General features: G+C 39.9%; 1 protein-coding gene across 4 annotated transcripts in view; it reads right to left on the bottom strand.

Annotated features, from left to right (window-relative positions):
* PACS1 (phosphofurin acidic cluster sorting protein 1) overlaps positions 1-25,351 on the bottom strand; it is a 155,726-nt gene that overhangs the window by 41,886 nt on the left and 88,489 nt on the right. For all 4 annotated transcript variants that reach the window (XM_047071024.1, XM_047071021.1, XM_047071022.1 and 1 more), the window contains exon 2: positions 1,350-1,437. In XM_047071024.1, coding sequence (XP_046926980.1) covers positions 1,350-1,437 — 88 coding nt within the window. The remainder of the gene's footprint in view (positions 1-1,349; positions 1,438-25,351) is intronic.

Genomic DNA, 25,351 nt, shown 5'->3' with positions numbered 1-25,351 from the left:
GAAATGGGTATAAAATCAGGACAGAAAGAAAAGACGCTGTAAGTCTCCACTTGCACATCGTTGCCGTGTACTTGTTTTTTCAACTCAGGATGCCTGGGAATGTTTCACAGAATTGGGAGGAATTACATGCACAAAGATGAACAGGAAATCAAAATATAAAGTGGGACATGCAGGCATTCATAAAGAGTAATTAAAATACTTTAAGTTTTGAGGACTAAATTAAGATAATGTATTTATCTCAGAAAGCGAGCTGAGGATCTCAGTGTATGGGACACATACTGGGAGTGCCACAGATGTGGATTTTAATGAGGTCACTATTAGAACAATAGACTGCTCATAATAGGTGATCTAGCTAATAAAATGTGCTAGTTAGTAGGAGTTACCATACAGTTCACTACTTTCCAACCAGTAAGAATTCACTAAATACACCATTCTTAAGCTAAAGGATCCAATCATTATTTAATGACTCTAGAATCTCAGTAAACTCTAGGGAGTCATCCTTAGGAAGGACTTACCAGTTAAGGAAGGCCTGGTAGTGGAGTTTAATGACTACATAAATTACCTGCTCTTTAGTTTCTGGTACCACTTCTGCTACCTGGTAATTAGCTGGCAACAGGTAAATTCCTTAACCTTCCTGTAGTTCAGTTTCTCCCTTCTTTCCTGAACTTTGGGAATGCTTAGAGTACGAATGCTTGTGAAATATTTTGGGTCCCTTTAAGATACTGAATAAGTATAAGGAATAAGTGGGTGGATTGCCCAGAAGCTAAAATGTTCAGTAAGTTTTTAATTGCCAAATTTGAAACAATAATCTATAAATTTCTTCTACCCTACAGAAAACCTCGAAACAAACACTGGCCACCACAGCAATTTCTGAATCATTTATCCAACACTTTAGCATCTGTATCACTTGATCTTCATACTAATCCTGTTAGAGATGCAAGGCAGGAAGAACCATTTTAAATCTTCAGACAAAGACACTAAAGTTTAAAGAAACTGAGTGGTTTAACTAAGAGACAGAACTGGGACTCCTTAAGTCTCATGAGCTGAGTCATCTTATACTCCTGCTCCTTGCTTGGCTGAGGGAGGGAGGGAGGGAGGGAGAGAGGGAGAGAGGGAGCAAGGAAGGAAGGAAGGAAGGAAGGAAGGGGAAAAGGAAAAGAAAGGGAAAAGGGAAAAGGGGAAAGGAAAGGAAAGGAGGAAGGGAAGGGGAGGGGAGGGGAGGGGAGGGGAGGGGAGGGGAGGGGAGGAAGGGACAGGCAGACCCTCATCAGTATTTCTCAAGTCCCAACAGCAGGCATAAAGTTATCCAGCTTCCTTGGACCCTGAACAAACAATCCTGCTCAACTTACCTGTAGCTTCACAGCAATGACCACCGAGTTAAGATCTTTGTCCATTTCTTTTAGCATGACGAGTTTCTTCAGGGTCAAGCTGAATAGCCTACAAAAAATTTGAGAAAGACAATCCAGTCAAACGTAAGGAATTTAGGAGAAAAGTGATAGATGATCTGATGGGGAAACCGCTCTACCTAAAGAAAGAATGTTAGAATGCCAAACAGCATCCTCCTTTAGTAAAAAAGCACTCTCCTGTTTAACTTTTATAAACAAGTGTCAAAAGGTGTATTATTCCATGAATCTGTGGATGTCCATTGATCTCAAGCTAAAACTGACACACTTTTTCCCTAATACGTGGGAGAAATTTCTGAGGGGAGACCAAGGACAGGTACAGATGTTTGTTTTGCTTATCCAGTCCCTCTTTTAATTTACATCTAATCACACCTGAAACATTTACAGATGTACATCTGTAGCAACAAGGAGATAATCCGCACAAACAATATAGATACCATTTGCAGAAAATGATTTAAATGGCCACAATTTGGGTTTCAGTTGAATTGTGCTTGAGGTGTGCAGAAAATCTTCAGTGCCACCCAATGAGGAAGTTCCCCCTAACTGAAAGAGACAGGACTGTCCCTTGCTCTGGAGTCAGCAACTGTCATTTGACTTGACCTTGCCTTACCAAAACAGGCCTACCCTGGTCTTCTAGGAAGAGTTGGGAGGGAAACTTTGGATACTGCCTTTCTACTTCTGGTTTAAGTGGTTCAAATCCAGCACGTTCTCTTCCTTGGAGAGGCTCTGACAAATGGGGAGTCACACAAAGGATGCTGCTTACCAGAGTCATAACGAGTTCTCAGACTCCATTTTATGCTTCCTCTCTCTCCCGTGCTGCAGCTATCTTGCCCCTGCTTTCTATCTGTCTTACCTCTCTGCGCTCCTTCCTCATACTCTAAACTCCAGTCATACTGAGTCTCCTTTAGGTCCTTGGGTGACACACACCTCTGGCCTTCTACCAAAGGGCTTGGCAAAGTATAGCTGCTCAGCAAACATCTGTTAGATAAAATGTTATAACTTCCTAATGCCTCCTCATTCACTGACTAGCGCTGGGAGCAAGAGCTACCTCACCTGCGCTCCTAAAACATGCTCAGGTTCATTAAACTGGGATCACCTGGGTTCATGCTCTTTCCTCCAAAATCTCCCCCTCAATGCCTACCCACAGCATTATATGTTTCTCTTTCCCCTTCAGAGCAGAGACATGCTGGCCCAAAAGGAACTCTGGTTCTGCCAACATCAAAGGGATTATTATATTCCACAGAGTTGGCTATTAAGAAACGTATGAACTATGTTGTTCAACTATGTATCTTCAAGCCCTGCTAGAAAGGAAAGGGAACATGACTGGATGAACAAATGGAAGAGACTGGATATGCTGTTTTGTTCCTCATTGAAGGCTGCTATTTATGAACGCTTTCAATGGGTTAAGTTTTTGTTTCTTTCCAAAGCAAACATTTTCTAGCTTCTGACTGATGTATCTATATCCAAGATATAAAGAGTCACAGAACTAAATCTGGGACACATACTTCTTCCCCTCTGCTTGTTATCCTTCTTCACTCTTTTACACATTCCATACATTTAGTGAGCATCTCTTGTACTCTGGGTACCAGGTTAGTCGTTGGAATTGTAGAGGGATGTGGTTCTCAGCCTCATGGAGATTATACACACCAGAGGGGAAGACGAGTAATGACTTACATTACACTCCTTGCCCTCAGCTTTTTCATGTCCCATAAGGCTCTGGACCATCTTTCCTTTTCCATAACATGTAAAAATTGTCGGGTAATACAGCAGAATTTTGTTAGGAAGGAAAAACATATCATAGACCAACAAGTGTTTACTGACTCAATAAACCTTTATGCCACAGCACCTATGTCAACAAGAAAGCCAAGAATGATTTAGTACCTGAGGTAACGAGGCAATAGCAAGACTGGATTTTCTCAGTGTTTGCTTAGAAACTAGATATACCACACTGATTTCCATACTACTGGCAATAGGTTCAATAGATATTTTTTCTTTGTTTTTAATGGTATGACTCAAAGGGATGTGGGGACTTAAATGCATTCTAGTTCTTCAAAGTATAAGAAAATGTGTATGACTCATTAGGCACCCACCATGTAACACGTACTTGTTACATACTGCATTATCTCATGTAAGTCTTATAATAATTCTAACAGGTGGGTAATATATCCACCCGTTTTACAGATAAGGATGCCTGAAGGATTAAGCGACTTGACCGAGATCACACAAAGTGGTCGAGCCAAGATGCAAACTTAGGCCTATCTTAGCCCAGAACCCAATTTAAGTTACTACAAGGCACTTTATTAGAAAGTTAGAAGAAAGTATTTTAATTACAAGTAAATATTTTCAACATACATTTAACATAACAGAAAAACTCTGGAGAAATAAGATACATTTCTGCTTAAACCACACTCACACACAGTTGGCTGCAACAGCCCTAGATAGCTCCAAGGATGACTAAGCCTGACGGAGCCTGGCAAGATGTTCTGACTGGAGGTGCCGCAATGCATAAGAGGCTGAATTAGATTATGATCCTAGATGTTCTTGCTACCATATGTTTTACTGGTTGGGTACTTCTTATGCAGTAAAAATACAGAATCCAAGGCCTAAAAGGAAAGGGTCCTTCCCTGATCATATTCCTGTTTTAATCAGTTTTTCTACAGCAGAAAATAACTTCACACTAAAATTATAAAAACTAATAATTCCAAGTGCTGGTGAAGATGTGGCATAACCGAAGTCCCCTGTGTGGCTGGTGAGAGCGTAAAATTGTACAACTGCATTCAAGAAAAGCACTTGGTAGTTTATCAGTTGACATTAATTATATGACTATTCCTATGCCGAGCTCCCAAGAGAACCCAAGAAAATGAAGGCAGACCCCACAAAAAGACAGGTACAGGAATGTTCAGAGCAGCTCCACTCATAAAAGCCCTAAATCAGAAATAACTAAAATATCTACCAACAGAAGAATGGACAAACAAATGTGCTATGCAAAAAAGAACAAGCTACTGACACATGGGACAACATGAAGGAATTTCAAAAACACTATACTATGTTGGTCTAAAGAAGGCAGACACAAAAGACTACAAACATATGACTCCATCCATATGAAGTTCAAGAATCAATAAGACCAATGCATGGTGATAGGTGACAGCACAGTAACTGAGGCAAGTGGAGGCATTCATTGGGAAGGGACATGAGACAAGGGAACCCTTTAGAGTAACTGATACATCATGGTGGCCACGTGGGTATACACACATGCAAAACCCCACAGAGCTTTAGATCCAAGACCCATGCAGCCCACTGTATACAAACTACACATACTTTTTTTTTTTTTTAAGACCAGAATGAAGGCTTTAGAGCCAGACATAGCCAGGTCTGAATTACAGTTCTGTCACATTACTCTCACTTATCCAATCAGCCTACAATGAGCCAGGCACTGTTCTAGTTATTTGTGACGTTATCAGTAAACAAAACAGACAAAAATTTGTGTCACAACTTTAATTTTTATATTCTAGTGAAAAGAGTCACAAACAATAAACACAGATATTTAAAAAATTTCATAGTATGTTAGATACTAACACATACATAGTATGTGTTAAAACAGAAGTAGGTAAGGGGGATTGTGAGTGTGAAGCAGAGGGCAAGGAGGGTTGTAATTTTAAGTAAGTTGGTCAGGGTAGACCTCACTGAGGAGTTCTACATTAAGGGAAAAAAGTGCAAAGGTCTTAAGGTATAGCACACTGGTCTGTTTGAGACAGAGGAGGCCAGTGGAACTGAAGCAGAGTGAGCAAGGGTAAGAGTGGTGTGGGATAAAGTCAAATACATGTTTGGTGGGTGGGGGGCCTTACCAGCCATGTGGGGCTGTGTAGACCATAATAAGGACTGGCTCTTATTCTGCAAGAAATGGGGAGTCTGGGGGAGCTACTGGCTTTAAGTGAGAGACATGGCTTGTTTTACATTTTAATAGGATTGTTCTAGCTGTTCTATAGGATAGAATGAAGGAGAACAGAGGGGAAGGGGGAAAAGTTGAATCAGAAGGCAACTACCAGAGTGCAAGCAGTAGACTACTTGTAGTTCAGAGGGTAGTGTAGCAGGGTGGCAGCACTGGAGGTGGTAAAAAATGGTTTGAATTCTGAATACACTATTGAAGATGTAGGTCAACTCCTGGGTTTTGGGCCTGAACATCTGGAAATAACCCGGTGCGGTTATCATTAACTGAGATGGGTAAAACTTTGGGTAAAGCAGGTTTGAGGAATTTAGGATCAACTGGACACTTTAAATTTGAGAGGTCTCTTAGATTTCTAAGTAGAGATGATGAGCAGTGAATTAGATATAGAAGTCTGCCTCTGGGCTGAAAACATTAATATGTAACTGTGGCATAAAGGTGGAATATAAAGAAATGAAACTGGATGAGATGATCCATAGACTGAGCACATATACAAAGACAAGAGCACCAGGGTCAAGCCCAAGAATACTTCCACATTAAGGACCAAGAGGTGAAGATGATGAACTAACAAAGCGATCAAGAAGGATCACCAGGGAGGCAGGAGAAACACCAAATAAGTGGGATATTCTAGAAGTCAAGAGAGACTGGTCAGCTGCATCAAATGCTGCTGACGGGTCAAGAGAAAGACTGAGAACGGATGACTCAATTTAGCCACACGGACCTTAACAAGACCAATTTCACAGAATAGTGAAAAGGAAGGCATAACTGGAATGAATTTGAAAGAGAAGGGGAGGAAGGAACTGGAGACAGAAAATATAAAGACACAAATCTGTCTCAGTCCTAGCTCTACCCCCAGCATCCTGAGTAGTAAACTTCTTGTCCAACAGAAATACAGTGCAAGCCACAGGCATAACTTTCCTTTCTGGGAGTCTGTAATTTTGCTATGTGCTAGGAAGAGGGTACCCAACCAACGAGCCCCCAGTGAAGACCTGGGCCCTAAATCTCTAATGAGCTTTCCTGGTAACAGTATTCTCTAGGTGTTGTCACAATTCAGTGCATCTTGTGTGACTCCACTGGGTGAAAACCCTTGAAAGCTTGCACCTGGTTTCCTCCAGACTTTGCCCATGTACCTTTCCTCTTTGCTGACTTTGCTTTCGTATTCCTTTTGCCGAAATAAGTCATAGCTGTGACTACGGCTATGTTCTGAATCCTGTGAGTCCTCTTAGGAATCCTTGAACCTGGTGGTGATCTGGGGGACCCCCAGCCCAGAGTGGGCAGAAAGGGACAATTACAAAAGGGTACTTTTGGGGTGATGGATATGTTCATTACCTTAATTGTGGTGATGATTTCACAAGTATGTATTTATGTAAAAACTTGTCAAATTGAACACTTTAAATATGTGCAGTTTATTGTATGTCAATTACACTTCAAAAAGCTGATTTTTTTTTTTTAAAGGAAGGTTCCACCCACTGTGCTATAGTCTGCTAATTGGCTGCCCAACATCTATTTTCCCCTTTCTACTTAATAACAGAGCACCAATTTTTAGCTAAGCATGTTGCTTCCTAAAATAAAAGACCACACTTCTCAGCTTCTTTTGCAGTTAGGTGAAAACACATGCATAAAATCTGGCCTGTGTATAAGTGGACATATTAGGTATGACGAGTGGGAAGATTTTTTAGAGGGAGTCCACTCACCTAACAGGTTCTTTCTCCTCCTTCTGGTCTGCAATGTAGGCTGATGGCTCTAGCTCCTGCAGCTAACTTGGACCATGAGGGAACCTTGATAATTCAAGCCATGTGTGAGGAATGTGAATTAGATTTCTTTTTTAATGTTTATTTATTTTTGAGAGAGAGAGAGAGAGAGAGAGAGAGAGAGAGCGAGCGAGCGTGGGGAAGAGGCAGAGAGAGAGGGAGACACAGAATCTGAAGTAGGCTCCAGGCTCTGAGGTGTCAGCACAGACCCTGACCCGGGGCTCGAACTCATGAACTGTGAGATCATGACCTGAGCCGAAGTCAGTCGCTTAGTGGACTCAGCCACCCAGGTGCCCTAGGAATGTGAATTAGAAAGAGAGGAGCCAGGATCTTTGATGACACTGTAGGAGCTACTATTATCAACCCTGGATCGTTTATCTCTGGATTTTTAAATTTTATTTGTCATTTAATTTTTTAATTTTTATTTATTTGTTTACTTATTTTTTAATATGAAATTTATTGTCAAATTGGTTTCCATTCAACACCCAGTGCTCCTTCCAACAGGTGCCCTCCTCAATGCCCATCACCCACCCTCCCCTCCCTCCCACTCCCCATCAACCCTCAGTTTATTCTGTTTAGAGCTGCACTTTCAACAATAGCCACATTATGGAAAGAGCCTAAATGTCCATCAACTGATGAATGGATAAAGAAATTGTGGTTTATATACACAGTGGAATACTACTTGGCAATGAGAAAGAATGAAATATGGCCTTTTGCAGCAACGTGGATGGAACTGGAGAGTGTTATGCTAAGTGAAATAAGTAATTTTTTATTTTTAAATAATCTCTACATCCGACGTGGGGCTTGAGCTCACAATTCCGAGATAAGAGCTGATCTCTACCAACTGAGCCAGCCAGGCACCCCTTTTTATTTTTTTATGTGAGGAAGAAATAAACTGGTGTGTGTGTGTGTGTGTGTGTGTGTGTGTGTGTGTGTGTGTGTGTTATATGTAAGTAAACCTATTTTTTTTTTTAATTTTTTTTTTCAACATTTCTTATTTATTTTTGGGACAGAGAGAGACAGAGCATGAACGAGGGAGGGGCAGAGAGAGAGGGAGACACAGAATCGGAAACAGGCTCCAGGCTCTGAGCCATCAGCCCAGAGCCCGACGCGGGGCTCGAACTCACGGACCGCGAGATCGTGACCTGGCTGAAGTCGGACGCTTAACCGACTGCGCCACCCAGGCGCCCCTAAGTAAACCTATTTTTAAGTGATATACCAGGAACAGATTCCCAAAGTGTTAGGACTCAGTCACCAGCTCCCAAATACTTTTAAGAGAACCAGATGAATTATTCCCAAAGTCCATTTTAAAGAGTGATGCCCTATCAAGAAATCCTGACTCTCACCCTTATGAAAGGAAGGGAAGATATCTCAGAAGTTAAAGGAAAAAAGGTTCTTTCCACGATCCTTAGAAGAACCAAATTCCTAGACTTCTGCATTCCAGAGAGCTCACTAGGAACCTCTGTGGTACCATGGGTTGGAAGCCAGTCTCATGGTACAACTTGGGAACATGAGAGCTGGCTAAAGACTCCTCTGTACTTCCCTTCCAACTTGTCTCCTCATCTGGTGATGAGACAAGAGTGAAGTTCTAGCTAAAAGTTTTTAACCAAAGGTTTCAAATGGAATGTAAGGCTGGGATTCCCCAGCTAGTCCACCTCTGAAATGTCGGTCAAAGGCCAGATAGAGAAACATGCACCTCTATGTGCCAGAACTCAAAGAAATCAACCACCTGCCTTTAAAGTAAAACAGAATATCACAAAGATGGCTGAAATCCAAAGGACTTATAAAGGAGGATTCCAGGTTAATCAGCTCAAAAATAATCTTCCCTTCTACAAAGGCATTTTGAACTTATACTGATAATAGGACTTGTTTATTGTCATTTTTTAAGACTCCATTTGTAAATGCTAGTGAAGTCCAGCATTAATAAAACAATGAAATGTCAAATCAAAGTCCCCTGATTACTCAAAGTGCTTCTTCCTTCTGCATTTTGGTCTCTTCCTGATCCCACTCCTTTCTTTCCTTGTTGGGTAACCTTTGGTGACCTCTGTGCCTCAATTTTTCCACATAAAATGAAGACAACAACAGTACCCCACTTAATAACATTGTAATATGGTTTAATTGAGGGAATGGAAGGCAAAACAAGGCCCGGCACGTGGTAAGATGCTATAACTGCTACACTTGGAATTGTCATCAGCAATCACCATTATTTATTTGTTCACTGTTTACGGCTGTATTTGATCTCCTTTGGGGATGTGGGGGATCGACTTCCTTCCAAAAAGAGCAGTGAGGCAACGGCCATTCTTTTTTAAAAATTTTTTTTTCAACGTTTATTTATTTTTGGGACAGAGAGAGACAGAGCATGAACGGGGGAGGCGCAGAGAGAGAGGGAGACACAGAATCGGAAACAGGCTCCAGGTTCCGAGCCATCAGCCCAGAGCCCGACGCGGGGCTCGAACTCATGGACCGCGAGATCATGACCTGGCTGAAGTCGGAGGCTTAACCGACTGCGCCACCCAGGCGCCCCAAGCAACGGCCATTCTAAACAGGGAGGGAGCTCCTGGCCTCTACTCTCATCCCCTGTGCCCAAGTTATTTCCCTTCTACTTTGCAGGCACTGGAGCCCTTGAAGAGAACACCCTCACTGCCACCACCCACAGGAAGGATAGTCAGAGTAACACTGATGGAGTCTAGAACTGGGTTAAAGATTTTCTTTTTGCCCAGCAAGATTTCCATCAACCATTTACTGTATAGATCTTCACTGTACTTAGCTCTATACTAGAAGCTATAAGGTACATAGAAAAATAAGGCATAATCTCTGTTTTGGGGCACTTTATAACCTAGTTGAGAAGACAGGATTTAAGTATATCAAACAATTATCTAACAACTGTAACTGCATACAAAATTAAGTACTAAATTACATACAAGAAGATTATGAGTGATTGTGCTACAGCTTCAGGGAGGACATATCACTTGAGCCCAGATAAATTCTCTCAAGAAATTATTTTCTTTGATTCCATTAGACTGAATCTGAAAGAATAAAGCTGTCTCCTTGATAAGTGGATAGAGAATGATACAATAATATAATAACAAGAATCTTTTGAACCTTCTAAATTATTCTATTTTGTGCTTCACTGTAAGATAAAGGAGAAACAGCCTTAAATGTTTTCTACAAATGGTCCCCAACCTGTATTTCACAGCTGTTTCAAACTTAACTCCATGTAAATCAGAACTAGAGAGGCTCACCAAAAGACAGTCCTATTCTACCCCCATTCCCCAAATCTATTCTGTACTAGGGTATCAATGAACAGTGAAATGGCCACATTTTGCACAGAAAAGGGGGAAGAAAGGAGAAACAAAGATCTGGATGGAATCAAAAACTGCATAGTGAGTCTCTGAATCACACTGATGGTCCTTTTGGGACCAGAAGACTGGTGACCTGGATGATTTTTGGCCCTACCAAGAAATGACTATGTTATATGAGCAAGTCAATTTTTTCTCCCTTTCAGTTCTTTAATCGCAAGATGGGGAGAAAAAAAAAAAAAAGCTCTACCTTCTCCCTGCAATAGCATTTATCAGGACAAAGAGCAAATTAGTAGAAAAATTTACGGAAAAAATGTTCCTTTATGAGAGTAATTTTCATTTCTACAATTGCTTCAATTTTAACAGGGCACCTGTAGATGTCTGGATGAGCTTCAATCACAATAACACAAAAGGTAAATTTCTGAGCAGTGTACTTAAAAAAATTTTTTTTAACATTTATTTATTTATTTTTTTTAATTTTTTTTTTCAACGTTTATTTATTTTTGGGACAGAGAGAGACAGAGCATGAACGGAGGAGGGGCAGAGAGAGAGGGAGACACAGAATCGGAAACAGGCTCCAGGCTCTGAGCAGTCAGCACAGAGCCCGACGCGGGGCTCGAACTCACGGACAGCGAGATCGTGACCTGGCTGAAGTCGGACGCTTAACCGACTGCGCCACCCAGGCGCCCCTAACATTTATTTATTTTTAAGAGAGAGACAAAGCACGAGAGCGGGGAGGGGCACAGAGAGAGGGAGACAAAATCCAAAGCAGGCTCCAGGCTTTGAGCTGTCAGCACAGAGCCTGACACGGGACTTCCACCCATGAACTGTGAGATCAAGACCTGAGCCAAAGTCAGACGCTTAACCGACTGAGCTACCCAGGTGCCCCCTCCCTCCGCAGTAGTGTACTTTTACTGCTTAAGAAGTTACTTGAACATGTGGACACTAAAGTTATAATTTTATATAAGCATAGACTGAGAAACAATGAATTAAAGCAGTAATATTTTAAAATTAATAACTCTAAAGCAGATTTTTAACGTTTTTATTTTTTTTATTTTTGGGACAGAGAGAGACAGAGCATGAACGGGGGAGGGGCAGAGAGAGAGGGAGACACAGAATCGGAAACAGGCTCCAGGTTCCGAGCCATCAGCCCAGAGCCTGACGCGGGGCTCGAACTCACGGACCGCGAGATCATGACCTGGCTGAAGTCGGAGGCTTAACCGACTGTGCCACCCAGGCGCCCCTAAAGCAGATTTTTAAAAAGCAAACCAACTCAGTTGTCATCCCGAAAGGCACAACTTGGGAGAGATGGCTTGAATGAGATAGAGAGAAATGGACTTTACAATGAATGGGTTAAGAGGAAAAAAGACTTCTTGCTTGTTATTGTATCACAAAGAAATCAGATGGAACTAGGCAATGTTCACATGGTAAAACACCACAGAATGAGAAAAAACTCAGACCCAAACAGAAAACATTACCCAAGAATAGGCTCTGGCATGTTTTATTCTGTAGCCATAGGATGTGACTTTCTGTGAAGCAAAGGAACATAAGGTTAAGTAAACCCCTAATTTTCAGCCACTTAGCATATGTTTATTTTGGGGGCATAAATGCCAATTTCTTGCACATGCCAACAGGATTTATAACATTACCACCCCCCCCCCTTTCTACAATCTCCTTGATGATAATCTAAATGGAAAGAGCCTCAAATATGGGGGGGGAGGGGAGAGGAGGGGTCTTGCTATTAAAACTACACATGAGGGGCGCCTGGGTGGCGCAGTCGGTTAAGCGTCCGACTTCAGCCAGGTCACGATCTCGCGGTCCGTGAGTTCGAGCCCCGCGTCAGGCTCTGGGCTGATGGCTCAGAGCCTGGAGCCCGTTTCCGATTCTGTGTCTCCCTCTCTCTGCCCCTCTCCCGTTCATGCTCTGTCTCTCTCTGTCCCAAAAATAAATAAACGTTGAAAAAAAAATTAAAAAAAAAAAAACTACACATGAAAATCCTCAAGTCTGTAGTTCCTTCAGTAATACAGAACAGTTTTATCACCTATAAAATAGAACTGCTGTGTGAACTAAGAAGTATGAGAAGTACCAAAGCATAGAGCCTGGCATATCAGAAGTGCTCAAAAAGGTTAAGTGCCTTCCTTCCTTAACCTTTCTTTGCTCAAAGGAAGTCTACATACCATCAGCATCTGCCAAGTCCTAGTCACTTAAATCACACTCCTTCATTATGACAATCCCTTAATCCAAGTGTTTCAGTGACAGAGGCAGAAGACGTGTATGGGAAGAACAAAACAAACAAAAAACCCTCTGAATTTTGGTCCAGCCAAAAATAAGTGATCTTGATGTGAGAAACAAAGGCAAGCTGAGTGCAAAGCACAAGCTAACCCCCTCCTTAACTGACAGAGATCCTAGTCAGGACATGAGTCTCCATCAGTTTGCAACTGTCTTAATGATTTACAAGAAAAAAGGCAATCTCCAGAAACCTACAGACTCAATTTCCTGGAGCCCTAACATCACTGTTCCCTCCATAGGATAGAAAATCTTAATCAGTCACTCCAAGTGCAGCTCTTTTTGCCCATGGGTCCTGACCCCGTGCTTTAATAAAATCACTTTTTTGTATTGAAGAGGTCTCAAGAATGCTTTCTTGGCCATCAGCTCTGAACCCCAACACTTCAAACCATATCCATCTGAGTCAGAGGCAAGAAACAATAAAGTGCATTAAAACAAAAAGATAAACATATCTGAGAGAGACTCCCAAGGCAAGCATGGTTGAATATTAGGGACTTATTAATACACCTTATCACATTAATAGGTTTGAAAGAAAAAAATGCAATTACTTTATTAGATGCTAAAAAGGCATTTGATAAAATTCAACATACATTACTAATTTTAAAAAAGACCCTTAAGAGGTACCTGGCTGGCTCAGTCTGTACAGCCTGCAACTCTTGATCTTGGGTTGAGTTGGAGCCTCATACTGAGTATAGAGAGAACTTAGAAAAAATAAAAAATAAATAGGGGCGTGACTGAGTGGCACAGTCAGTTAAGCATCTGACTTCAGCTCAGGTCGTGATCTTGTAGTTTGTGAGTTTAAGCAAAGGACTGTCCATAATTTCTTTGAAGTGACAAAAAATACACTAGTGCCAGTTGTGGGCACCTTCCAACATTCTGAAAAATCACTGATTTCTGCCAAACACCGTGGCCTGAGACTGAGCATAGAAGACAATCACCCACAATCCTGCAGCGAGAGAGAGAGAGAGAGAGAGAGAGAGAGAGAAGAACCATTGGCTCAGTTGTGATCATGTGATGTTCGGCATCCTATACTGCTTGTTGCAAGACATCACTTGTTTATCAACTTAAAATTTATTAGAAATGGTTTGCTTGTCTTGCGGAACACTTGCAGAACAAGTTACAATCCAAGGTTTTACTGTAAATGATACCAAAGCTGAAAACAATTTCCAGTTGCACATATATGACTGTGTACTAGAACTCAAGAGAATCAACCAAAAAGCTAGGAGAATCATAACGAAAATATCAAAATAAATATATAAAAACACAAAATGTCCTTAATGCAAACGATAATAATTAACTATAATTAGAAAGTAGAGATGCACATAGTAGGATGCACACAGCAGTATTCAAGGGGGAATTATTTTGTAATTAACTTCACAATACTTTAGAAAAGAATTTTAATAATTGTTCAATCTAGGAGATGAATATTCATGGAGGTTCATTAAACCCTTTACTTTTCTGTAGGTTTAAAAAATTTCATAGTAACAAGAAAGAAAAGAAAAGAAAAGAAAAGAAAAGAAAGAAAGAAAGAAAGAGAAAGAAAGAAAGAAAGAAAGAAAGAAGGAAAGAAAGAAAGGCCAATATTCCTGAAACCAATACTATACTATATGTTAATTAACTTGAATTTAAGTAAAATCTTGGAAAGGGAAGGGAAGGAAGGGAGAGGAGGGGAGGGGAGGAAAGAAAAGGAATCCAGCCAAGAAACTTTTGGGGAAAAAAGAGTAAAGAAGAAGGCTTTATCCAACAGGATATTAACATGGATTCTAAAGCCAAAGTAATTAAAACGTCTTGGTATTGGGAAAAGAATAAACAAAGAGATCAATGGAAGGGAACAGAGTCCAAAATTAGACCTAAGTATAAACAAAAATTTACTCTATGAAAGAAATAGTTGAGTTACTCAATTAATAAATAGTATCGTAAAACTGGCTAGTTATTTGAATAAAAACAGTGATGGCTATCTCACCCCTTACAGTACTGCATACACAGATACAGTATATTTAGAAACGAGGGTTAGTTAAAACATTTTCAGGTAAACAAAAAGTTGCTATCAAGATGTTAGTCAGGGTTCAGGTGTCTGGGTGGCTTCGTTGATTAAGCATCCGACTTCAGCTCCGGTTATGATCTCGCGGTTCAAGCGAGTGGGTTCAAGTGGGTTCAAGCCCCATGTTGGGCTGTGCTGACAGCTTAGAGTCTGGAGCCTGCTTCAGATTCTGTGTCTCTTCTTTCCCTGCCTCTCCCCTGCTCACACTTTGTCTCTCTCTCTTTCAAAAATAAATAAACATTAAAAAAAAAAAAAAAAGATGTTAGGGCTGCAATCATCTTGCCCAGGGCTGCAGCATCCCCTTCCCAGGTGGCTCACTTACAAGTACTGGCAATTGACAGGTGGCCACAGTCCCTTTTCCAGGGCTGACTGACAACCTCATGACATGGCAGCTGGCTTCCCCATAGAGTGAATGTTCCAAGAAAGAGCAAGGTAAAAGGAGAAATGTATCTTATGACCCAGCCTCAGAAGTCACACTCCATCATTTCCTGAATGTTCCTTACACTGTGTAACCACTAGGACAGTGTAACCAATGCCCTTTCAGGTTAGAATGGTCGGCCCTATAGAGTGGGAGGGAACTACTTAAGAGTATGAATTCTAGAAGGTGAATCACTGTAGGTGCCTTGGACAGTGGCTTGAACATTAATGCTACTTCTTAAGGATTATTGTAAAAATAAGAAAATGGTCCTAAAATATCAGGATAGGAAAAGAAATGGTGGACAAATAAAATCGCAAAAATGTAGGTAAATTTAAACAAACATGGCTAATATGAAATAATGTTTGATTCACACATTGTAAATATTACAGCATGCACGAGACAGGAAATGACCCAATCACAGAATGTTTTAAAGGTCCCTGAATTGTTTCAGAGGGAAAAAACGGGAAACTAACATTAAACTCTTATGTAGTCAACACTCAAAGTTTGAGAGTAATCATGAAGAAACTAAAAGTTGAATACCTATCTTTCAAACTCATAGTTTAAACGGTATGTGAGAAAAACCCTCCACCAATTCAAAAGGAAACAAAGAAAAAGGGTTAAAAAAATAATTACCCAGAAACACAGGAAAAAGAAGAAATGAGAAAATACTCAGAACCCAACATTAATGAAACATTATGTATCAAAACTAAAGAGGTTCTTGGAGGAGATTTTATTTCATTATTATTTTTTCAGGAAACAACAGTCTTAAGTGGTTATGTTAGATAAGAAGGAATGCTGAAACTAATGAGCTAAGCAGCCATTAAGACATTTAAAGAAAATAAATAAACCCAAACACCTAAAAGTAAGAAAATGGTAAGGACAAAACTAATTTTATAAAATAGACAATAAGATACATGTCTTAGTAATAAAATTTAGAAACCTGAAATTGTTATTTTTTTCATTTTTAAAAATGTTTATTTGAGAGAGAAAGAGAATGGGGGGAGGGAGGGAGAGAGAGAGAGGAAGACAGAAGATCTGAAGCAGGTTCTGTGCTGACAGCAGAGAGCCTGATGTGGGGCTTAAATTCATGAACTGCAATATCATGACCTGAGCCGAAGTCAGCCACCTAACCGACTGAGCCACCCAGGCGTCCCTGGAATTGTTTTTGAAAGGACATACTCCAGATAAAGCAGAGACTTACAAGACCATGCCACAAACCACTTATGCAAATTAAGTTGGAAATTTAGATGAAAAAGGCAGATTCCTAAAAAATACAACATAAGAGAAATGACCAGGGAAGATGGAGAAAACCTGAGTGGTCCTATAACCACTGAAGACACTGGGCAATAATTTTGAACTCTTCTAAGAAAGAAAACATCAGGTCCAGATAATTTTTAAAGACAAATTCTATCAAACATTCAAGGAAGAGATAATTTTAACCTTATACACATTTTCCAGAGGATAAAAAAAGGGAATACTTTCCAATTCATTTCATAAAATTATCATGGATCCTAATCCACAAAAGAGAAAAATTAAAAGCCAATCTCATTTATAAGCATAAACATAAACTTTCAAAACAAAATATTAGCAAATAAAACCTAGTAATGTATTCTAAAAAATACACCATGACCCATTTGGGTTAACTGCACAAATGTAAGGTGGTTAGAAAACCTAATGTAATTTTCTTCATCAACAGATTAAAGACTAAAATATGCAATCATATCATATCAATATGATCAAATCATATTAAACACTTGGTAAAAGTAAACATCCTTTCATGTAAATGCTCTTAGCAAACTTAGAATAGAAAAACATTCCTTGACATAAAGGATACACACCAAAGACCTTAACGATAAAGTATTAGAACATTCCCTTTAAAAGCAAGACTATGACAAGGTATCCATTTCCACTTCTATTCAAGGGTATACTGTCATACGCTAGTCAGCCCAGTAAGAGAATAAAGCACAAAAACAAAAACACATAAAAATATAAGGATTAAAATAGAAGAAACAAAAGTCATTAGCTTATTTGGGAAATCTGGAAGAATTCTCATTATCAGACTGATGAGAGTTTAACCAGGTTGCTAGATTTCCAAAAATCAACTTCATTTCTAAACATCAGCAACAAAGAAATAAAATGTAATTAAAAAAAGATACTATTCACAAAGCAACCAAAATTAAGACACCTGGAATAAAACAATAATAGCAAGAGGTAACAATTACTAAGCATTTATTATGTATCCCTATGAAAAAGAGACTCTTGTTAACTGTTCTGCAGATGAGGAAACTGAGGCACAGAGAGGCTGATTTACCTAGGATCGCAGTTAGTAAGCAGCTAAGTGAGGATTTAAACCCAGGCAGTCTGGTTCTAGACTTTGCTCTTAATCACTACTCTAAACTGCCTTCCTTTGCAAGATGTGGAAGGCCTCCATGGAGTTGCAGGATATTTTGTACATGTATAAATATTGTTCTGAGACATTAAAGAGGTAAAAGAAATGCCAGGCTCATGCATAAGGGAAATTCTAGCATCAAGATCTTCATACTCCCCCAAATTGATACACAAAATTAATACAACACTGATCAAAATTCCAACAGGATTTTCCATAGATGTTAATTCTAAAATTTATAAGGAAAAAGGCAAAGAAAAACCAAGATACTCTTCAAGAAGAGAGACAGGTGGGTAAGTCAGCCTATCAGATACCAGATTTATTACAAGGGAATATTAGTTGAGACAGTATGGATTAGTACAGTAACAGAGAGCTCAACATAACAGACCGGAGTGCCTAGAAACAATCCTACAATTAATTTTTTTAATGTTTACTTTATTTATTTTGAGATAGAGAGAGAGAGAAAGTGTGAGCAGGGGAGGGGCAGAGAGACAGAGGTAGAAAGAGAGGATCTGAAGCAGACTCTGCACAGACAGCGCAGAGTCCGACACAGGGCTCGAGCTCACAAACTGTGAGATCACGACCCGAGCCAAAATCAAGAGTCGGATGCTTGACCAACTGAGCCACCCAGGCGCCCCCAATCCTACAATTATACCAAAACTCTGTAAGAATAAAGTAGTATTTCAACAACTGAGAAAAGAATAACTATGAAATAGGCGAAAAACTGAATCCATATCTTAGACTATATATAAAAAATAATCTCCAGGGGGAATAAATGTGAAATGCAAAATTATAGGAGAAATATGGGATATTATCTTTCATTACTCTGAGGTAACGATGGATTTCTTCAGCAAGATACTGAAAACACTGAGAAATTCAACCCCATATTAAAAAGTTCTCATGAACTTGGAGGAGACATGTGAAATTCATAATACTGAGAAAGGGTCTAGAATATAAAGAACTACAATTCCATAAGAAAAGACTCACAAATCAATAGAATTGTGGGCAGAAGATATGAACAGATGTTTCATATTTCCAGAAGAGGAAACACTAATAGCTAATAAATACACAAAAATATGCTAAACCTCATTATGAATCAGGGAAGTGCAAATTAAAATCAAAATATCATTCACACCCACAAAATTGGCAAAGCTAAATGTGGGTGAAGACGCAGTGCAATGGGAACTCATATGCTGCTAGTGGGAGTATCGACTAGTACAATCACTGAGAAAACTATTAGGTATCATCTTATCAAGCTGAACATGTGTAGAATCCATGATCCAGAACTTCCTCTCTTAGGGAAACTCTTACCCTTGTGTACCAGGAGACACGTGCAAAAGTATTCACAGCACTCATGACCCCTATAACCTTGGGTAAACTACTTCATCTTCCCACACCTCTATTTCCTCATCTGTAAAATGAGGACTGTCATGCCAACCTCATTATTGTGACGATTCATACATACAAAAGCACTGAGAACAGTGCCTGGCTCATGTTATATCCTCTACAAATTAGGTATTATTTGTATTATGCTCGTTAGAACCCATACGTACACTGTTGAAGAGCAGGAAGATAAACTGGGGTATATTTATACAATCAAGTGCTATCCAGCAGTGAAAATGTATGAACTAATAAGCTTACACTTCACCATACATTGATCTCAAAACATAACTTTGAGTTGCAGAAGACTACATATAGTATGTTACAATATCAAATCCAAAACCAAGCAAAAATAAACTATTAATTGTTTAGGGACATACATGAAAGTAAAACTATAAAGAGCACGTGGCTGAAATAGAAAAGGAAGCTGGGGTATGTGAAGGAAACACAGAAGGCACAGGGAGTGAGGAGAGCAGGAAGATGTGGGGTTAGAAAGGCAAATGGAGGCTGGGCCATACAGCAGAGACCTTTACTTGATCGTGGGAAGCCAATGAAGTATTATAAACCAGTGGATGATATAAAATAATTTGTGCAAGATCACCCTACTGTTATGTGAATAACTGTCCACAGAAAAGGGAGGGTGGAAACAGGAAGACCAGTTAGGAGGCTGTTGTAGTGGTCCAGGTAACACAGGAAGAAGATTTGATCTGGAGTAGTAGTAGTAGGGATGGATAGAAGGGTAGAATTCAGGAACACTCTGGTAGAACTGATAGATCTTGCTAATGGATTAAATGCAGGAGATGGAGCAAAGAAAGCTCAAAGATGTTTATAGGGTTTTGTTTTGTTTTGTTTTGTTTTTTTTGAGTAACTGAGTGTATGCAATGGCATTACAGTTTACTGAGACGAGGGAGATGGGGAAGTTTTGGAAAAGTCAGGAGATTACTAAGTTTGAGACATCCTGAATATCCGAGTGGAAAAATTAGACAACTGGCTATACGAGTCTTGAGCTCAAGGGAAAGGTCAGGCTAGAGCTAGAGATTTGGGGGTCATGGCATAAAGATGGTATTTAGAAGAATGGGAATGGCTGAGATCTTCCAGAGCAAAGTCAAATAAAAAGAGAAAAGGCTGGCATGCCTGGGTGGCTCATTGGTTAAGTGACTCACTCTTGATCTTGGCTCAGGCCATGATCTCATCATGGTCTGTAAGATTGTCGGCTGTGCTGACAGCTTAGCGCCTGCTTGGGATTCTCTCTCTTCCTCTCTCTCTCTGCCCCTCTCCTCCTTGGTGACACACACACGCACTCTCTCTCTCTCACTCTCAAAATAAATAAACATTTAACAACAACAAAAAAGGCCAAGGATGGAACCCTGGGCATTCCAATGTATACATACAAGTATGGCAGCAGAAGAGAAAGCTTCCAGTGAGGTAGGAAAAGGATGTGCCTTCATGAACCTAGAGAAGAAAGTGCTTAAGATGATGCATCAAACACTGCTGGGAAATAGAATAAACTGAGGACAGAAAATGGAGAATACTAGTGACCACAATACTAGGCATTTCAATGTAGTAAAAACAAAAGCTTGGTTGAGGGACTTTTTCTCCATAAAAATACAAGCAGTTGCAGGGCACCTGGGTGGCTCAGTCAATTGAGCAGAGGACTCTCGATTTCAGCTCAGGTCATGATCCCAGGGTTGTGGGATCGAGCTCTGTGTCGGGCTCTGTGCTGAGCATGGAGCCTGCTTAAGATTCTCTCTGTCTCTCTCTCTGTCTCTCTGTCTCTCTCTCTCTCCCCTCCCTGCCCCTCTCCCCTGCTTGCGTGCTCTTTCTCTCTGAAAGAAAGATAGAAAGGGAGGGAGGGAGAGTGGAAGGAAGGAAGGAAGGAAGAAAAGAAGGAAGGAAGAAAGGTGAAAAGCAGTTGCAGATGAAGAGGAGAACAGGGAACAAGATTTCAAGCTGGAAAAAAGAGCAATGTGGTACAGAAGAAAGAACTTGGTCTCCATACTAACTAGCAAGTGAATGTAACAATTACCACTGTCTAACATTCAGCTTCTTCTTAAGATGTTGGGACCAAATGGTCTTGTCTAAAGTCCTTGTGGTTCTCAGAATTCCCCTGGAAAGAGGGAGGTTTATCTGAGAATATAGGGAAGAGAAGTGACTGGGGACCTGAACAGAATAAGTCAACAAAATAGAAAAGATTTTTTAAAAGCAGTTCTGGTATGACTCTAGAATTATACACAGAAAAATGATATAGCATAAAAGTACCCAGAATGTTTCAATTATGTGCTACCATATCATTATCCCAGGACCACTGTACTATTTTTGAAATCACAAAGGTGAGGAGTTGATCTTTCTTTCCTTTGTAATGAGATTTGACAGACAAACTGAACAACACATGAGGAAGAAATCTTTAACTCTGTGAAGTTCAGAAGCATAACGAAAGCAAAACGCTAAAAACAAAGATCTCTGTCTCCTCTTGTCCCAATTATAGAGGTAACTCAGCCATCCAAATCCTGCCGCTCCACACACACTAAAGAGCCAGAAAGGAAACCCCAAACTGTTACCTCCATTCTGTTTCCCTTTCTTGTTTGCCTTCTCTTTCCTTTATTCTCTCCCAACATTCAGCCGCTGGCAGATTCTTACAATGTTTAAAATAACAAAACAGGAAAACTGTAATTTGGGTTCAAGATGTCTTTCTCTACAAAGACAATTAACATTTTTAAAAGTAGGGCACGCTGGGTCTGAAACAGCTTGCCATTTTACCTTTAAATGATACATTTTGAAGTACCGTATAACCAGCTGTTTCTTTCTTTCTTTCTTTTTTTTTTTTCCAGAGATAGTTCCATCTTCCTCTGATCTCCCCATCCATCCTACCTCAAGGCAGGAGCCACATTTTGTTCCAGAAACAAACAGCTGCTGGCAGCGGGAGGTAACAGGATAATCCTTAGGCATTCTTGTTAAAGGCCTTCACAGAGAGGAACTACCATTATCTTACTGTTTGAAATCATAGGGCTTCAAATAAGAATATGTGACACATCACAGCTATCTATTCAGAGATCTTCCACCTTGAAAAGAATGCGGGGATGTGAATGAGCATCTTTAAAGTCCACTATCGGGGCTGTAATACCTGGAGTACAAATTCAGATTAAGATCTGAATAATCATTTACTTTTTTTTAGATCTGTAATGTTAGAAGCAACAAACTAAAAAATGAAACGAAACGAAACGAAACAAAATGAAACGAAACGAAACGAAACGAAACGAAACGAAACGAAACGAAACGAAACGAAACGAAATGAAATAAAGCCTGGTCCCAAAGTAATTATAAATGTTAGGTGAGATTAAGATACTGGGATAAGAAGAGTATCAGGTCAGGCTCTACCAAAACCTATTTTCAATCTTTTTTTTATATCAAAATAAATTTTTTTTAACATTTATTCATTTTTGAGAGACAGAGACAGAGCATGAGCGGGGGAGGGGCAGAGAGAGACAAGGAGACACAGAATCTGAAGCAGGCTCCGGGCTCTGAGCTGTCAGCACAGAGCCCAACGTGGGGCTCGAAATCACGAACCGTGAGATCATGACCTGAGCCGAAGTCGGATGCTCAACCAACTGAGCCACCGAGGCGCCCCTATATTAAAATAAAATAAAATTTACTTGTATGGTTTTTAGTATTGTTTTAGTTATTCTCTAATGGCAAATTTAATGGACACATTTATAAGTCTGCCTGATGCACAGACACACAGACATACACTCTCCCTCTCTTTCTTCATCTTTCCTAAGGGCTCCAAATAAAAAGGGTTGTTTTATTATGCTTTTCAGGATTATTTATATCTAAAATGTTATTTTTTACTTTTTCCACCCCAAATTTATTGTCTATAATATTTTGAGATTTCTTACTTGGCTTTAGTCTACAAATGCAAGATTTTAAGAAAATATTTTTGTGTGTCTGCATAAAATAGTTGTCCCATTGACAACTTCAAATATGCCTTATTTTCACCTTTCACTGTATTAGTTTCCTAGGGCCGTCATAACACGTTACCACAAACTTGTTGACTTAAAACAAAAGCACCTATGGGTGCCTGGGTGCCTCAGTCGTGTAAGCGTCCGACTTCAGCTCAGGTCATGATCTCGCGGTTTATGGGTTTGAGCCAGGTGCTGGGCTCTGTGCTGACAGCTTGGAGCCTGAAGCCTACTTCGGATTCTGTGTCTCCCTCTGTCTGTCCCTCCCCCACTCTCTCTCTCACTCAAAAAAAAAAAAAAAAAAAAAAAAAAAATTGAAAAAATTAAAAAAATAAAATAAAATACATATACTCTTCAGGCCAGCAGTCCTTAAAAAACATAAATACAAAACCAAAAAACACCAGAAATCTATACTCTCATAGCTCTACTGGCCGGAAGTCCAAAATTAAGGTGTCGGCAGGGCTGTATTCATTCCCTCTAAAGTCTCTGAGGGAGAGTCCTTCCTTGCCTCTTAGTTTCTGGTGGCTGCTGGCAGTCCCTGGCATTCCTTGGCTTGCAGACATATCACTCCAATGTCTATCACTGTCTTTACCATAAACTTCTCCCTGTGTTTATCCTGTTTCTGTATGTCTCAAATCTCTCTCTCTCTGTTCCTGTATAAGAACACCAGTCATTGGATTTAGGGTCCACCCTAAATTCTGGAGGATCTTCTCTTAAGATCCTTAATTACATCTGCAAAGACCCTATTTCCAAATAAGGTCACATTCAAAGGTACCAGGGGTTAGGAAATAGGCATATCTTTTAGGGTCCAGGGTTCAACCCACTACATAGATTAGCATCTACCTGGCTGGGATCCTAAAATAAAATATGTCTGCCTCTCATGGCACTTGTCATGTTCTTCCTAGAATCCAGCTTGACTTGAGAAAAGGTATTATTTATAGGAAGTCAATAATGAATCCCTTAGGAATGCTCACTTCCTAATTTAGCTAACTTTGAATTGAAATAAGAGTTTTTTTCTATAGGAAAAAAACATAGCCAATTGAATCTCTACTTTATCTGGCTGAGATTTCAAGTGAGAATTTACTCATTGTCCCAATGGAATTTTATTATTACTATTGCCCATAATATATACATTCTAATTTTCTACTTGAGTTTAAAACCATGGATTTATTCCTTTTTCCCCCAAATCCAGGAAGAAATTATTTTCCATTAGGGAGAACTAAGGTTCCATTTAATCCAGTAACCCCCTCTTGGTAATCTGTAACTACTTTTAGTTCCCTTTCTCTCCCACAGTGTCATCCTTTACGCTAAGTCATGCAAATCATGCGCATGTGCACGCGTGTGGGCACGTGCACACGTTTATTCCCTGTAGGACTCCTTGACAGCCTTTCCACTCATCAGTCCTACTTATTTATATTTTCTTTTCTTCAAGTTTGTTTATTTAAATAATCTCTATACCCAATGTGGGGCTTAAACTCACAACCCTAAGATCAAGAGTTGCACACTCTTCCGACTGAGCCAGACAGGCGCCCCTATTTGTATTTTCTATTTCAGAGGCTAATGGGAGTTCTTTAAGTCTTGGCCATACACACACAGAAACAACAGCAGCAGTACAGCCCTTAGAAAAATAGCCTTCCACTATTCTAAATGCTTTATGTATATTAACTTAATCCTCATTCTATGAACAGTATCATCATCTGTGTTATACAAATGAACAAACTGAGAGATTAAATGGTGAGACCAGAATATGAACCCAAGCAGGTGGGCTCCATGTTCTTAAATGCAAGACTGCCTCTGATGTAATGTGCCAAAATGTTCCATAGTGGTGAGGTTACAGGTGAATTTTTAAAACTGCTTCTCTATATATCCCATATTTCCTACAATAATTATATAGATTAATTCTGTGACCCAAAAATATTCATTTAAGTAGAAGGAAAAAAAGTATCCATTTGTGAGGGTACAACATAAGAGTAAGCATAGAACACTATGAGCCAGGCACTGTTTGCAATATGTGATTTATATACATTAACTTAATCCTCAAAACAATATGATCTTCAATTATAGATGAGAAAATAGAGGCACAGAGAAGTTAAATAGCTTGCCCAAGGTCATACTGCTAGCATGTGGCAGCCAGGATTGTCTAGCTTGAGTCTGTGATCTTAACTAGGTTACGTTGCCTAAAATGAGATATAAAAGTGTGGTGCTAAACTCCAGTCTGACTCTGCTAGAGTGTACGAATGTCAAGAAAAGATGTGTTTCACATCCTGTCACCCAAACCAGATAAAAGACTATTCGAAAACGTTCCTTTGCCACTAAATCTCTGTATCTATCGCTACTCATTAGCACGGCCACCCTAAGTACCATCTCTCTCCTGATTTCCCACCACTGAGGGGGCTTTTGCCCTTCCCATAGGTCACACTGCTTCCACCTCTTACAGCACTCACCATGTGCTTCCTGGAATCACAGTCATCCCATACTAAATGTGTCT

Source organism: Lynx rufus, unplaced genomic scaffold (genome assembly GCF_022079265.1).
Source record: "Lynx rufus isolate CCGP_SWC_20201006 ecotype Redwood Valley unplaced genomic scaffold, mLynRuf1.p SCAF_9, whole genome shotgun sequence".
NCBI classification, from domain to species: domain Eukaryota; kingdom Metazoa; phylum Chordata; class Mammalia; order Carnivora; family Felidae; genus Lynx; species Lynx rufus.
The sequence above is the reverse complement of the archived record's forward strand: the minus strand, read 5'-3'. Positions and strand labels throughout refer to the sequence as shown.